The 16,567-nt window shown below is 46.2% G+C and overlaps 1 protein-coding gene across 4 annotated transcripts in view; it reads right to left on the bottom strand.

Moving 5' to 3' along the window:
- Positions 1-5,073: 5,073 nt before the first annotated feature.
- Positions 5,074-16,567, bottom strand: part of NFYC (nuclear transcription factor Y subunit gamma) — a 39,260-nt gene continuing 27,766 nt past the window's right edge. For 3 of the 4 annotated variants that reach the window (XM_067311321.1, XM_067311318.1, XM_067311319.1), the window contains 6 exons: positions 16,456-16,551; positions 12,191-12,364; positions 11,040-11,198; positions 7,307-7,414; positions 6,514-6,573; positions 5,074-5,974 (listed from right to left, as the gene is read on the bottom strand). In XM_067311321.1, coding sequence (XP_067167422.1) covers positions 5,855-5,974; positions 6,514-6,573; positions 7,307-7,414; positions 11,040-11,198; positions 12,191-12,364; positions 16,456-16,551 — 717 coding nt within the window. In that variant the 3' untranslated portion in view covers positions 5,074-5,854. The remainder of the gene's footprint in view (positions 5,975-6,513; positions 6,574-7,306; positions 7,415-11,039; positions 11,199-12,190; positions 12,365-16,455; positions 16,552-16,567) is intronic. The other variant, XM_067311320.1, reaches the window with a different exon arrangement.

The following is a 16,567-nucleotide window of genomic DNA, read 5'->3' on the forward strand; positions in this document are numbered from 1 at the left end:
GCATCCCGCAGGGGACGGTGGGCAGGGCGCGAAGGCTGCTCCGGGTCGAGGCTGCGCTCGGCCTCAGGGCAGAGCCGCAGGGCTGGCAGCGGCGGGAGCGCGGCCGGGAGCGCCGGCAGCCGGCGCGGGGAGCTGCGAGGGCTGCAGAGCACCTGCCTCTGCCCGGGGCTTGGCCTCGGCCCAGGGCAATTAGCTCCTGGCTTCGGTGCTCGCACACGCTTTAATGTAACGAACAGGAGGCTGAGACGCCCCAGCTGTGCTTGGAGCCGCAGCCTTTATCTCTCTCCCGTCTGCTGCTCCAGGCGAGCGTGGGAAGCTCGGCATGCGGGAAGGGGGCATCGGGACCCCTCCAGCCCTGGGGACGTGGGACGGCGCTGATGGAGCCCCAAAACCCAGGGCAAGCCCCCAGCCGCGGCGCTCGCCTCCCCTGACCCTGGAGCTCGGAGCAAAGCCAGGAGCTGGCGCAGGGCTGGGGCCCGTCCCAGCGGCGTTCCCGCGGGAGCAGCAGGGACGCTTCCCCTCGCTCTGCTGCAAAGCCGCGGGAGCAGCCTGCAACGGGGAGACCAGACCACAAGTGCTTTTCGCCGAGGGTTTGCTATCCAGGTGCTGCTGCCCCATTCTCCAGGCTGCGGTACCTGAATTGCAGTGCGGCACCCAGCGTCCGGGAGCATCGGCCGCTGCAAACCTGCATCCGATGCGACCTCGCCGCGTGGACCGGCGGCTCCGGGGACCGGCTCTCTCCAGGCTGCAGCACTGTGCAGTTCCCGGCGTCCTTGCCAGGGCTCTTCCTCAGAGACTTTGCAAGATAAAAACAACCACTGCAAATATGAAGTGTTAGGAATTTCGGCAGGGTCTGTTCCAGCGTGAGGCTGGGGAGGTGCTAAGCTGCCCCGGCGCCCCAGAGCCTCGCGAGGCGGCTGTGGGATCAGGGCAGCCCTGGGGCCGCTCCGGCTCGCATCCTGCTGGGAACCCGCTCGGCCCAGAGCCCCGGCACTTAACCGCCCGTTGCGGCAGGACCGGCTTCCCCGCTGCACCGGCAGCTCCTGCCTTCGCCGCTGCATCCTCCCTCCTCATCCCTAGAGCCGGACCCAGCCGAGGCGGTGGTGGCATGTGCTGAGCCCCGCGCGTGCTCGTCTCGGGCTGCTGTAGAGGAGCAGGGCAGGAGGGGAGAGGGGGGTTTTTGGCAGTTTCGGGCTGGTGCCAGTTTGCTGTTGGCGATGGTGAAGCAACTCCAGAAGACACGTGGTTTCATGGGCGGCTCTGGGCCTGATGCCACCAGGATGGTGACAATCCCGGTGCCAGCTCCGGGCCCTGCGTGTGCCCGCGAGCGACGCGGGAAATGAGCCGGCCACCTGTTTGCATTCGGGGCACATTAGCGACGCTCCGGCCCCTCCGGTTTCCCAGCGGGGTCTTGGCGCGGGCAGCAGGTCCCTCGGGCACCGTAGCCCCAGTGGGGTGAAGGCCTCGTTTTACGGCCAGCGTCGGGCAAGGGGGGGGGATTAGACTGAAGCGTGCGATGCCCAAACCCCTCGCCGGGAGGCAGCTAGTGCTCCCGCATGCAACAGCCGGAGCTGGAGCCACGACCGGCGCCTCTCACACCCGGTGCGCCGTGGTGTGCCGGCTCTCCACGCGTTCCCGGGCCGGGCGACCTTCGCGGCAGTGACTTTTTCCTTGGGAGAGGGTGGCCCGACACGCAGAGCTCCAACACGGCAGCTGTCAGCAGCAAACCACGCAGTAAAACGAGAACGCCGGTTCCCAAGCGTCAGCGACAGCGGCGCGCGCTCGCCCTCGCGACGTTTGTGCTTAGCTAGTCACCCCCGAGGAGAGCAAGAAACTTAAACTGATCTTTGGGAAAAAAGCGCCTGCTTCCTAATCAGCTTTCACCAGACCCGGCTCCTCCAGGAGCCTCCCTCGCGCCACGGTTAAATCCGAAGCTGTGGCAAGGCCAGAGCTCTCCCTGCTAAACACCCGCCGGGATTCCTTTATTTTCTCCAGCAGGCAAAGCAAAAATAGCCGGGGTTACCCTCTGCCAGCCCCGCTCGCGCCAAGGAAAGAGCACAAATGTTTCCAGCGAGGATCACGGCGCTTTCTCCCTCCTTTCGAGGGGAGGGGAAGAGCCGTTCCCGAGAGCTCCGGGTGCTGCTGAGCCTGTTATCCTGCTCCCAAGCGGCAGTGCGAGGCGGGATTCCCTTGTGGTGGCCTCACCTACGTGATCAGGGTTAATTCACTGATGCAAACAGGCCCTTGTTCTGCAAGGGGTCAAAAATAGTCTCCGTGCAGACACTTGTACGAGAAGGTACGCGCCGTAGAGCACAAGGCAGCTCACCGCATCCATGCCGTTCCTCTTGGAGCCGTAAAATTAGCCTCTGCGGGTTCCTGCCTGGCCCGGTAATCTCCCGAAGCAGCTAATTCCCAGTTATGCTGAGTGAAGGAGCAGCTATTTATTGGTTCCAGAAACACCGCTCTTCCGGTTAACTTGCACATCGCCTCGATTTCTTGCAAGGCTCAGTTTTCAGTTCTCCTTTAAAGGTGACAGTCTTGCCTCGCCTCGTCCCTCCGCCGCTGGCCCGGCGCGCTGTCAGTGCCTCGAGGCTGCCCTTGGCTGCAGTCGCCGCGGGGCAGGTTTCTGGAGGAGGCCGATCACCTCCAGCCCGTTAATACATCGCCGCACGCTGCATTTGCCGAGATTTGCTGGACCATCCACGCGAGCTCCAACGTCCTTCCCCAGGGGATGCCGCAGATTCGGAGCTCACTGATCATTCCTGGTGGCGTGCATTTCCTTCTGCATCGCTCCTTTCAGCGCCATTTGTCATCATACTTTCTAGGAAGATCAAATCAACATGCATGTCCTTATACGGAAGATTTGGCTCTTATTAAATGTCTAGGGTTTATAGCACCTGTGACAGACATGATTTTGGCTGTCTTCAAAATATCTTTCCTGTTGAAGTCAGCTAGGGCAATTTTCAATAGTGCTCCTTTTGGAGCACAAATGAAGCGTTAACTTCATTAACAACTACATATTAACATTATTAGCTTCAGTATTAACCACTATTACATAAGTTCTCACAGTCCTGGATGACATCAGATTTTGGAGCACCAGCAGGACAATACCGAGCACGCTGAAAACAGCATCCCCCGAATTAGCGATCGAGTGTTTCATTGCGAACAGCTCACGCCCATGTTCTGTCCTTTAAGGAATTTTTTTTCACATTCATATTTAAACTATTTCAAGCAAACGCAACACCACACACTGCTCTGGGTAAAGAGCTTTCCCCGGGAGCCTTCGGAAGAGCCTGGCTCGCGACCCGCTGCCAGCACCGATAACGCAAGGCAGCAGCCTCCCTCGGCGGCCCGGCTCCCCCTTGCAGACGCTGCGCTGCTCTCTCCAGCCAGCCACTCCTGCTGCTCTGCTCCCTGGTGTAAGCAAAAAAGCTCATTTTGCCAGCGCAGTGGCTCGTGAAGCAAACCGCTTCTTTTCGCCCCCATCCCGAGCGCTTTGCCAGTGCTTGCCTCCGCTTTGCGACAGCCCTGCGGGGCCAAGCGGCTCGGCCAGCCGGCAGCACGCTCGCTCGCGAGTCAGCAACGCGGCCTGCAGAACGCCCTGGCCAGGCTGCCAGCGACCGACCGCAGCTTTGACGAAAGACAGAGCCGCCATCCGCACGCTGGCCTAGCGCGATCCCCTTAAGTAACCGGCAGGACGGTGCATCCAGCACATCCAGCCCTGCGCCCCACCGTCCTCCCAGCCCCTTTTCCAGCCCTGCTCCAGCCCTTCCCGGGAAGCGGCCGCCCATGGGTGCCCTCTCGTGGCCAGTCCCCACGAACCGAGCTTCCACACAATTATTTTTTCCCCGCTTCATCTTTTGCATTAAGAGAACATGCTCTACCATGGCCAAGGGCTGCAATCGTGCTGATGATCACTTAAAACACCAGGCCAAGCCAAGGTGCTAAAATTGTGCAACGTCGCAATACCAGAGAACTAGTTCTAAGGAACCCATCGGTCTGCAATGCTCTGCTGCATTTGATGCATTTTAAAACTGAAAACTGTAAACTTGTCATTTACAAAGCCCAGGAGACGCAGGTAACACAGCAAGTCCCTCTGCCAGACTGGATCAGCCTCGCCTGATTTTTAGGCCTAGTAGTTTGCGTCAGTCAAATGCTGAACTGCAACTTTCTTTCCCCCAAAGCAGTTACCCCTGCAATTCCCGTGCATCCACTTACTTGGAGATCTGCACTTCTCACCCCTGCTTCCGGCACTGCTGGGCTGCACACTGCAAGGGAAACCAAACAAACCCCCCAAACCAAACACCACGCACGCAGGCTAAGCAACCTGTAAACTGGCCTCTCTGCTACGTGCCAAGCGGTGGAGCAGCCAGCCCGCCTCACAGCGCCGGCGAGCACCCCACAGCGCTGGTCCGCATTGTAAAAACATGGCAAACTCGGTACTTTTGCAAGCGAAAAGTTAACGATTGCCAGTGCTAGCGCTCTCCCTCCCGCTGCGGCGCAGCTCTGCCAAGGCGCTGCACGGAGCCACGGGGCCTCTCGGGAACAGAGCGCCAAGTATGTCAAACCGCTTGACGTTGAACACACAAAGGTTGTTAGTTACAAACCGCAGTTAGTTACCGTATCCACCTTTTAGTTAAGACGTAGAGCTTGGCCTAACAGCAGGACCCTGGCAGTATTTTGAATTACAGTGGGCCTTCGAACCCCACTCCTGAGCCAGCTCAAACCTGCCCCCCAAACGCCTCCCTGTTGTTTTGGCTGGACGCTGCGTGCAGAAGCTCTGCCCAGCTGCTGCGTAGGGCTGGTACGCACGATTAAAGGGCTGCGTTGTGCTGCCGAAGCAGCTGCTGCATGACATCTGTACGGGGATCCTGTCGGTGTGGCAGGCATCAAGAGAACACGAGTCTTGCCTCCCCTGTTATCTGAGCCCACGTCCAAAGCCTTCTCTAGATCACCCTATAGACCTCCGGCTTGTTTTGCTACTTAGGGCGCAGTATTTTTCAGGGACTCGGGATGCTCTTTGCTTGGCAAGTTGATACCAGGCACTGGTACTCAGCAAAGAAGGCACACATATTATCTTACAAAGAAAATTTATTTCATTTTATGAAACTTATATTACATGCATTGACTGAAGCTAGTACAACAGTTAACAACAGGGCTGGGGTTTGTCCAGACTTCCTTTAGTGTTTCTGGAATAAACCAGGCCAAATTAAAAAAAAAATCTTTTGCCCTTAGAAAACACAATCATAATACAAGGAATGTTTTTTGTTTTCGTTTAAATTATTCCTTCCCTACTTCCTGCCTCCTAGCTGCATATATCCAATGCTGAGGCTTTCCAAAAAAAGGAGGCAGGAGAGGAAAACCTAACACACACACACTCCCCCCCATACACCCCTAATAAACCACCAGGATGGGAGGACTGAATCTAGCTCTATTCAAAGAGGAGTACAAACAGAATACCAGGAATAAAGCTCTTAGGGCAAACCAGATGCAGTACCCTTTAATAATTTTACTAGATAAAAACAGTTTACACATTGTTCAGTGAGATGCTATAAATTCCTTTTGATTAATTCTCTTCAGTTTTATGAGGCTGGACAAGCAGCTGAACACACCGAAATATTGATTTCTAAAAAAAATAAAAATATTGCATCCTTGTCAGTTTCTGCTGGATATTCCCTCATACCCACCAGAGGAAGGTGTAGCGTGCACCAGAGATCGCAGCCTACTATAGGCTTAATATCAAGTACAGATACACAGAAGCGGATGTATTCATCAAACCAGGTTGGTATGGCAAACGTCAAGCTGGTACATGTTCACTTCCACGCAGAGCAAACACTTGCTACAGCATCACCGTTCAGTCCCCCGTCACTTGCGTGGCTTGGCCGTCTGATGTTTGGTTGGTGGATTGAATGAACATGGGCTGGGTAATGTCCTGGCCTGCAGGCATGGTCACTTGCTGAATCTGATAAAGTTGCTGGCAGAGACAGAAGGGAAAAAGAAATGGCTATCGGTTCTCATCACATCCAGCCTCATTCTCTCAAAACAGAATGCTGTGCATTAACCCTACGAGTTTAGTGGTGGTGTAACAGCAACTCCCAGGTCCAAGTAAAACCTGTCCCCAAAATCATATCACAAATTGCCCCTAGCCTTATGGTGCTAAATTATAACAAAACAATTCTGTGAATTTCTGATGCCTAGACTGAGCTCAGACTATTTATGCAACAGTTGACAGCTATTTAAGACCTTGATTCCTAAACTCGTTAGGATTAAAACGGACCCCACCCAGACTGCAAGGGACCAGATTAATCTGGAACAAGTGTAGCAGAACAAGAAGAATCCACCCAAATTAGAGTGGCACCACATCTTTTTATCCTGCTCTTCTGCTTAGGCTTTGGTAGCAGTAACTGTGTTTTACCTAGAACAGCTGATTTGCTAGAACATGCAGAGCTTAAGACAGTCTTTCTAGCTTTTGACTTCAAAGGGATGTAGTACCCATGAACGCCAAGTTTTTACCTGTCCATCTGTGAACTGGCTGAACTGCTGCTGTCCTTGCTGGACTTCTGTCTGTGTTATCTACAATAGAAAGAGAAGGATGATCACTGACAGCATTTTGGAGAGGGTCAGAACCCCATTAACCACATTCTGCTGCTGCCTTTCAAGAGCTTTCAGACTTTTTCGAACTTCACTACACCACCACGTGGTAAGATAAGGCTTACGGTGCCTGCCCACGGTCATGCTGGTGCTAACTGTAAGTCAAGAACAAAGGACGTGGGATTCAGTCATTCCAAACCAAACACAAGCATCTCCTTTCTGATTTTTGTAAGGAGAATGTGGCCTCCAAGATCACAGAAAAGCAGTGGCCTTCCTATCCTCTGAAGGCAGAAAAGAATCCCTTAGCGACCAGTCTTGACAAGAACATGGAACAACCTGGTGACAGCAGCACTGGTCTTGATGTTTCACCTCTGCAGTAGCTCTCCTCAGAGCTCATGTTGCTGCTCCTCCCTCACCCAGCCAGAAGGAGCAAAAGTAAAGAGAAGGCTGATGAATAGAAGTTTTAGCTGCAACCAGCTAAGAAGCAGCATGAGCTTTATACAGTGAGACACATACACATGCATGCACCTTTCACGTATATGTAAAGCAGACTTCCACTATACTCCTTGTTTTATTATTCTGATGAAGGTAACAGGAAGAAAGGAAATTCAGGAATCCTACTCCAAGAGTTGGTAAATATGGCTGGAATTTGCAGTTTCAGGCTAGGGAACAATACTTTAATAGTTAATGTCAGCCTTGCTATTATAGTGCATACCTGCTGTGCATTGGTTGCAAGCGTCTGGATCTGCCCCTGGACTACCTGGGTGCCTGACACAGGTTGGGCTAAGCGGATATACTGCAGCTGGCCAGCATTCAACTGAACCTGGAGACAAGCGGAGGGGGCAGGGAAAGAAAATTAAACAGATAACTGTGTAACCTGAAACACACAAACTTGCCTTCTTGTTTCCACAACAGAAACCAGAGTAATAGATGGCACTGGGAAGCTTCAGTTGATTACCAGTTGAGATGAGTAACTATCACGGACCCTGCCAAAGCAAGAACGAAGCTCACAGAACTCTGGCAGATTCTTGAAGTAAAACCCCGAAGAAGCACATTATTTTTTTTCCAAAATGGGAATGGTCCGTTAGTAGCTAAAGCATATTAATTGCTAAAGTTTAGAGAGCTTAAAGAACATTTATTTTTAATTATGAGAACCAAATTATTTCTTTGATGTATCATTTCACATAAAGAAAGCTCTTATAAGAGCTAGCTGCACATAATGACATTCCTATTATACTCTACCAAAAATAAAAAAGAAAATATAGGAAAAAATAAAAAGACAGCAGAGATGACAAAACCCATTGATATTGCAAGACAGTAGTATTTGGAAGCTTTCAATGGAAATCTGGTACTTTTTGTGTCAATGTTTTGTGTTTTCCATTCAAATGCAAATCTTTATTTACTATAACCCTCACCTCATAGGGTTAAATACTTAAGGGAGTGGGATTTGAAGACTGTGTCATCAGGATAACCTCAACTCTCAACTTACATTTTCTGTGATATAAACAGCTAGTTCTACTAATACACAATACAGCAATAAAAAGGTCACAGTGTGATTAACATTACTATTGAATTTTTCATTGTGTTATTTAACTTTAGAACATTTATATTCATAGCCTTGAAATTAATTATGTACAAAAACTTGGTTTAAGTTTTCTTCTTTTTAAAAAGGGGGAAAAGATACATACAAAATACTTGAAAACTCTACTCACTGACAAAGGTTGGAAGTGCCTAGAACAGAAATTATGCTCTTGGCATTAACACAAACGCTGCTGACTTCACCAGCTGTGTCTAAAAGCTCCAATATCATTCCAAGAGCAAATAAACTCCACATGAGCATAAACATTTCAATAAAGAATCTGTTTCTGCATTAAGATCTGCCTGTAGAGCATGTTTTCTACACTGAAGGCTTCCTGCGTAGATTTTAACTACACTACTAACTGAATGGATGAAAGTGATTAGAAAGAGCGTTCTTCCAGAAATGAGAGCAAGCTCCAAAGGACCTGTCCAAGGAGGTCTAGCTCAGATATAGATGAAATTTAACATGCAAAATTAATGTGGGCAAACGAATGATCAGCATTTACTCGATATACACATTTCCTTCCAGTTTTACTCCAAGCTTAAGAAAGAAGAAATAATAATTTAAAAAAGTCACCTTTCCACAGGCAATCTGTTGCCCAAGACCAAATACAATAAATCACAGTAGAAAAATGAGCAGAATATCAGGAGCACGTGGAAACCCAGCAAAGAACATTAGTGAGATTCTCAACGTTCAAGCAATCGCCATAGGTACAGTTTTACCAGAATGTTTCAAACTTTCATATTTGTGTTATGAAAGATTCTTAGCTGAACCCTACCAAATACCAGAGAGTGAAAAAGGACCTACCAGAAGACAACACTAACTATACCATCAAGATAGAAAGGAAACCCAGGGGAAAAATAATAAAAGCATAGCAGAAAGAGTAGAATGGACAAACAGCGCTGAAGAGACCAAGTACTGCCGTTCTGTGAAACCAGACAAAAAAGATTTCCAGGTCAGAGCACTAAAAACCCTTCATAGTGAGTACATGGCTCCCATGTTCTATTTTACTTCACTTGCTGGAAGTGAGCAAGGAGAAAGATTTTCCCCAGCCCTTACTCTGGTTCTTCAACATGCTGTGAGATTAAGAGGATTCCTCTTAATTACAGTAAAAACAGTATCTCTGCTGGATATGGAAGTGAGAATTTGGACTATTTCACTAAAACACTGCCAGCAAAATACTTTTCTTGAGTTACTCCATATTATGGTCTTGCAAATCTCAGAGCCCTGAGCGCTCCTGAAGATGAAAGACATTGCACTCAGGCACCTGATAGTTTCTCTCTCACATCCACAGCAGTATGAAGCATCTGAGGACCAGTCACAGCTACTTGTTTTTAAATGTTCCCAGGCGAAAGGACGGTAGAAGCACATGCCTGGCCCAAACCAGACACTAATTAAAAAGCCTCCAGTCTCATATTCATGAGGTGCACGATCACCTACAACAAGCACCACCTACATGGTGGACAGGAGTTTCTGCAGAATGCTATTGCACCCCTCACAGTTGATTTTTAAAGAATTGTTTTTCCTAGCAGATCTCAGAGTGCCCTTCTTGCGGGAAATTACAGCATTCAGTGGAGAGAACTGGAAAACAAGCTTGAAACTGTTCTTTTATTGCTGGAGCAAAGGAGAATACTGCAACATTCAGCTTTGTTACAATACTTAGGCAAGGGCTGGAGATTTCCTTTCAGAATGTTTTTAAGAACAAATATCTTGAAGAGACTTCCATAAGGAAAGGAAGAAAGAAGAATGTAAAAGAAAGGCAGTGAAGAATGTAGAAGAGAGGAAAAAAAATTTACATGTAGTAAAACACCGTATTTGGCAAACAACGCACTTCCTTTCTGACCAAAACCGTAAGCCAAGCAGTAGGAATCAGCTGAAGACTTAAGAGATAAAAAGAAAGTGGGAAGTTAACTGGAAAATCTGGTAACACTCACAATCTAAATTTTTTTCAAGATGCTATGTCAAAGCAAAAACATTTGCCAGACATACAGAAGGCACAAGCCTGAAGCTTAGCAAATCTTGACAAGCCAGACTTGGTTGAAAGTTCAGTTTTTGCCACAGCTGTGGATAAGCTTCATAATAATAGAAATCAAAGGCAAAGTGAAATGCTTGTCTTGGTCACTTGGTCTGACCTTTGGGTTTGCTGGTTAAGTACACAGAACTGGACAGATTTTTTTTCTTTAGAGGTGTGAAATTTTCCAGGTGGGAACAAAAAGACTCAGCTTTGCTGTGATTAGAAGCTACAGAAAGGAAAAAAGTGACATTTGTTTGACCCACATGTTTACCTAGGACACATGCCAGAAATTTACTTCTGATGTTGGGTGCTCAAAAATCACATTCTTCAGGCCAGCAGGTCTATACTGATGTGAAAATGAGCAGGTATTTTCTGATTCTGCAAAGCCATTCCTTCAACTAGCTCAAAGTATTTCGTAGAAATATCTTTACAAAATAAAAGTTTATTAAAAACTCACAGATGGCACCTTTCCCACTCACTCTGCCAGGCCATGACTTCAGATTGCAGAGGCAGAACCAAATAAAGGTAACAGAAGTTAATTACACTTTATTGAAACCATGTTGTAGTAAAGGACTAAGGCTTATCCAGGAAATATTTTATTTACTGCTTCCTAATCATAACTATTTCACTAAGGGGAAGGGTCGGGGGTGGAGAATGGGTCTACACTAGATGGCTTAGATTTATTTCCCTCTGTGTCACACACCTGGTTAGTTTTCCTCTCTTCAAGGCAGAAGAGACACCACTCAATCCAAATTTCCTCTTACAATAAAAAAGCATACATGTAGTCTCATGCCAAAACACCAGTGGACAGTTTGCTCACAAGACTGTTACACATTCCCCCTGGTAAAGTCTTACCGGTATTTGTTGGATTTCTCCTGTATTGGTGATGATCTGCTGCATGACTTGCATGGTCTGCCCAGTTCCACTCTGAGCCTGCTGTGTTTGTCCTTGCGGCTGTGCCTGCACGATCTGTACCTGCTGACCTTCTCCAACCTGCATTGTCACGGGAGTGGTCTGAATTCAAAACAGAGGAATAAGGAGCAAGCAAGGATTGAACACAGGTGAAACAGCCACAAGATGCAAAGCTAGTAATAGACAGACTGCTTCCGAGACCCACTGTCAGCTTGCTGAGGCTTAAATCGCCACCAAGGGAATCCAGGACATGTGTAACCCTCATTATCAAGGTATCTGAACACCTGGCCAGCTCCTGTATACTTATCCTTACAACACTGCTATAAAGGAGGAAAGTGCTGTTTTCTGCTTTTACAGATAGGTAACTATGCTAAAGAGAGGCTAAAAGACATGCTAAACATATTCAAGAAAATGCATGTCAATAGGGACTCAAACTGAGATTTCAGAGCTCTCAAGACAGCAGTGGCCTGGTAATTGGAACAGGTTTCCTGCCAAAACAGTGCTCAACTGGAAAAGCAAAAGATGCCATATTTGCCTTACTAACACCACATGACTGTTTGCCAAACAAAGGAAAGTCAAGTTATTTGAGCAGAACAAGACAGGCCCCATTTCTCTATGAATATCTACACTGTGCCTCTTACAGTATCTGTTCATTGTTTTGCAAATAAATTTATTTCCTAACTTCAGTATGTTAATAACAAGAGTAAGGAAAAAAGCAGCAAGAGTCACATGATTTAACGTGTCCAAATACAACCCAAAATTTATTATGGCTTCACTTTTACTTGGAAAAAGACAATCTGTCATGTGGCTGTCATCATTTGTTGCAGAGTAACAATGCGCTGTACTTCCATAAAACAACATAACCAATAATATAGAAAGTAAAAGGATATTTCTATGCTACCTAGTAGGTCAGTGCAAGTCAGTGTTTCAACTGTCTCCTTCTATTGCAAAGGACATGACCAGAAAACACATTTCTATAATATACACTGTTCTGAGCAGTGAGAACAGGATACTGCAATACATTACAGAGGCAAATCAAGGATTTCACTGGCTCCACTGAACTGCAAAGCCCCTGAACTCTGCACATGACTCACCTGCCCTTGCTGTGGCTGGGCAATGATGATTTGTCCTGGCTGGATAGTAGTTGTAGACGTGGTGGTCTGTTGTCCTTGCTGTTGCCCCTGAACCTGCACTGCAGCAGGCTGCTGAGCAAGGGTGAAATAATACTGTACAGGTTCAGCTGGGGTCACAGCCTGACGCACCTCTTCCTGTGGTACACGTAAAAAAGGGTCAAAAAGGGAAGGAATGAATCGACACTCAAAACTGCCCCAACTGGAAATGGAATACCTGCCATGAGCATGCCCAGTGGGAAATAATCTTTAATACCAAGTTCTTAACAGTTTAACCCAAGTAACCCTGAATTGACAAATCAAAATAGGTTTCCTCATTTACTGAGCTATATAAAAAAAATCCAATACCTGAAGTATAACATAATCAGTAATTTCATTATTAGAAGCAAATGAATAAAATTACCACAGCTAAAACCATGCAACTCCTCATCAGTGAATTCCATCACTGCCTGTTATCTTAACACAGAATGAATTATAAATGCACAAAGAACTTACAAAGCCTCATCTGTCACAAAACCCTCTCCTTAGCCTACATACCCAACACAAATTTTAACCTAGTGCTTGATATTAAATCTCTGAGAATAAAAGCCATGTACTGCATGTATACTGTAGTGCCTCTCCCCCACCTCCCCTTCCCAGTCTAGCTTTTCCAGAATTAGAATGATTTCATCTTGCACTGTGGCTTAACAGCCTGATTCTGCTGGTAGCAAAAATATCTCAGCTTTTGCACCGGTAAAGAAATAAAGGCCCTGATCTAGCTCACTGTCAAAAGCACTGGAAAGCTGTAATACTTCTGTTCTGGTTTATGCAAGCATGTTTTAGGAAGCAAAAAAACCCTTATGATTAATGATGTTTTGGGCAATGGAGTAGAATTTGGGGGATTATGTTAAGTGGCAAGCAACTCAAGAATCCAATTTCTTCAGCTCCTGAGAGGGAAAGCTGGATCGTGCACCTTACAGAAGATGTAGCTCACTCCATCCAGATGTTCAGTCCATGGCAGAAGGCGTAAACAATCCTCTCCCAGCCACCTCAAGTTCACAGCTGAGAGTGTAGGATGTTTACACGTGCTACAGCATGGTAGATTCCAAGTTACACAACTCTGCTTGATTCCCTTGCTTTAAATGAGGCTTGCTCATGGATAGCCTTCAATATATCTAACCAGACAGTCAAAGAAGAATTCAAATTAAACAAGATCTATATATGTTGTCCAGATAGGGCACCAGGCTTGAATAAGAGAGCTGTCTCCCTTAATTGCTAGTCACTCAGAGTGACAGCAATTAAAGAAAAGACTTATTAATGGAAGGTTCCTCAAAAGCCTACCAAAAAATTACCCCCCAAAGATTAAACTGTTCACTGCTGGCTGTAACCAAGAAATGACTTCTGAGCCTGACTCTCAGAGCAAACAACATTAGCACCACCCAACAGTACTGCAAACCACTGCAATCCAACATTTACAGTCCTTCCTACACAGGTTAAATTAACTGATTATTCCTACTCGCTTTATCAAGTCCTTTGGGGAGGGACAAATAACAAATTTAAAATATATTCATGACGGGACATGAACTTCAGTTAATCATAAAACCACCCGCATGAAGAAAAGCTGTAGTGGTTTCTGTAAAACCTGGTCCTTAGATGTGTTATTTCTGGAGCACTGCAATCCTAAATTCCTAGTTGAACCCTGAAACAATTAAGGCAACTGAGCACTCCTATAAATATCTATTCCAGGTTAAACTTGCATGCGCTACTGGCAAAATTGTCTTTAAATCTGAATTTGCTTAAACTAGGTTTTATCCCATCGTTTGCGGTCTTTTATTTTCAAGCCGTAGCTTTAGTTACCAGAGCAACATAACAGTCATGGTCTCATTCCCAGCTCTCCCATGTAACCAACACTAACTTGTCAAACAGTCTTTTCTGTGGTAGAGATAAAATACAGACTGTATCCCAGGCCAAAAAGTGCAGGCTGTCAGCTGATAGGCAGCTCTTTTTCCGAGTTGTGGAATCAAAGGAATATTTTCCACTGAAAAGCCTTAACATCTGTTGTTATGTGGTAGTTAATTCTCCATCAAACCTCTCCTGTCATTGGTACCATTTCTAGTGATTCAACAGTGTTCACAGACAGTGAATACACCAGTGGGAGAGACAGATTTCTAAAGCCTATTTTACCCCCAATGCTGACTGAGTTCCACTGTTTGTGCTGTGCAATCCTAAAGAGAAAGCTCTGGTGTGATGCATCAAGACAGGTTAACATAGCAACTTATAGGCGTGTAACGCACCACTACTTCACATATTTATTTGATTGTAAAACATGAGGGTTTCATTTTTGCTGTGAATTGAACAGCTTCAGCAAGAAAGTAATATGGGAGGTGTTCTCTCTCCCCAACATAGAGTAATTATAAAAATAGCACTACTATGCTATTTAGGAATGAGGCACCTAAAAGAAAAAGAACTCTCTGAATTTGCAGTGCCAGAACTCACCTGTGCCACTTCAGGCTGCAACTGAGTTGCTTCAGCTTATTAGGTTGAACAAACTGAAACGTGGAATCCCTTTCCCCCAGTTAAACATAACACCAAAGGCTAACCAGCTGTTGCGTGGGCTGCTGCTTTTGTCTTTTGATTTAGTGAACTGAACAAATGATTTTTGGATAAATCATCCTGCAGGGATAAAGCAGGCAACTCGGTGAAGGAATGGAAGGAGCTGTGCCACACTCCCACGTGACATTCACCAGGCAGACAGAAACAGAGTCACTAGCACACCTGTACTGAAGTCTCGGAACGTTGCTAATTTTAGCCACAGTGGTAGGATGGACTCTCCTGCACACCCTGTGACAAGGAAATGCATTTACCAGAAAGTCAGGCTGTTTCTGGAAACCAGAATGTGAGATCAAACTCAACTCAGGACATCATCAGAAAGGATGAAGTATGCATTTTCTCCCTTTGGCCAGGACTTCAGTAACACCACCAGGACGTGAGGAGAAGAGAAAAGAAAGAAAAAAAAAAAAGTAAAAAAAAAAAAAAAGTAACACAACCACCTCCAAATTCCAGGTCTAGAATGGAAGCACTGCCCACTGCACTCAAAGTGGGTATCTTTTTTTGTATTATCCAGATTGAATTGGTTTCATGTTTCAACATAAAAGAAAAACTTTCTGGCAAGTGTGTTGCATGGAAGATTTTTTTATAGTATTCCAGCCTCTCCAGTAGCCCTGACTAGAGAAGACACTTTAATGACCTCCTTGGATTTTTCAAAGGTAAGACACTGCAAACCTTCAACAGTATCAGAAAGCCAGTTGAAGACAGTATGTTAATAAATTGTTATAACGCACTGAAATCTACTGTTTAGAGAAGAAATTGCTCCAGTTGTATAAAATCAGGAGTTGTAGGCAATCATTCCAGGAGTTACCGAACAAGGTGCTGAAAGCAGCACTGTCACAATGCAGCTGTTACCTAGAAGAGGTGTACGGATGGTAAACCAGCCACTTCATCAGGCAACTTGTAAAGAAGAGAGATAAACAGCTTGACCACTGAACTGGTGAACTGTTAGCAGCAAAAAAGAACAAACTTTAAGTGAAGGAGATAAATTTATCTACCAGAAAGCTGGATCTGTTTCTTTGTGCACTTTGAAGCAGCAAGACTGGGCTTCAACCCCAACTCATCCCATTTTTTGGCACAGTCTCAAACAGGGGAAAACAGGCACTTTGTAAAACACAAACCTGTTAAGTTTTAAAGAAGATCTTGTGTTCAGCTGACCGCAGCAGCCTGCCGCTGTAAACATCCGACTGAAAGCTCCTTCCAACACCTTACAGCTTCCAGTCAAGGATGTTTACAGTAGCAACGACTGCCCCAGAGGACGTAGAAGGTGGTACTTCCAAGCAAAGAAGCCTGTTTCTTCCTTTACCACAGTCAAAGGATGTAGACTCAGCACATTTTTAAAAGTTAAAAATGTAATATTAGCAACATTTATCTGAGCTGTTTAGTAATGGTTTTGTCACTTAAGTAAATCCCCAGTTTAGACTTCTATAAATCTCCACTCCGTTACTACAAGCTCTGTTTTCCATTAGAAAATTAAAGGACCTGAAAAATACTGCGAATCAGCATGCAAAAAGAAAAAAAGAGGCCCAAACCTCATCTTTAAATCTGAGATTCTGTACTGCTTTATCAATTCTTTATCAATTACAGCATGAAGTCACATGAAGGAAAGGACAGACAATAGAGCAACCATTTTTCTGTCTCACCTGGCGCTTTGGAGGCTTCAGTTCATCTCTTGGAACAATATCAATGAGAAAGTCAAATTGATCAAACTTTGTAATTGCCATGGCAATGTCATTCCTCTATAACAACAAAAAC

This window comes from Apteryx mantelli, chromosome 27, assembly GCF_036417845.1.
Source record: "Apteryx mantelli isolate bAptMan1 chromosome 27, bAptMan1.hap1, whole genome shotgun sequence".
Classification (NCBI taxonomy): Eukaryota; Metazoa; Chordata; class Aves; order Apterygiformes; family Apterygidae; genus Apteryx; species Apteryx mantelli.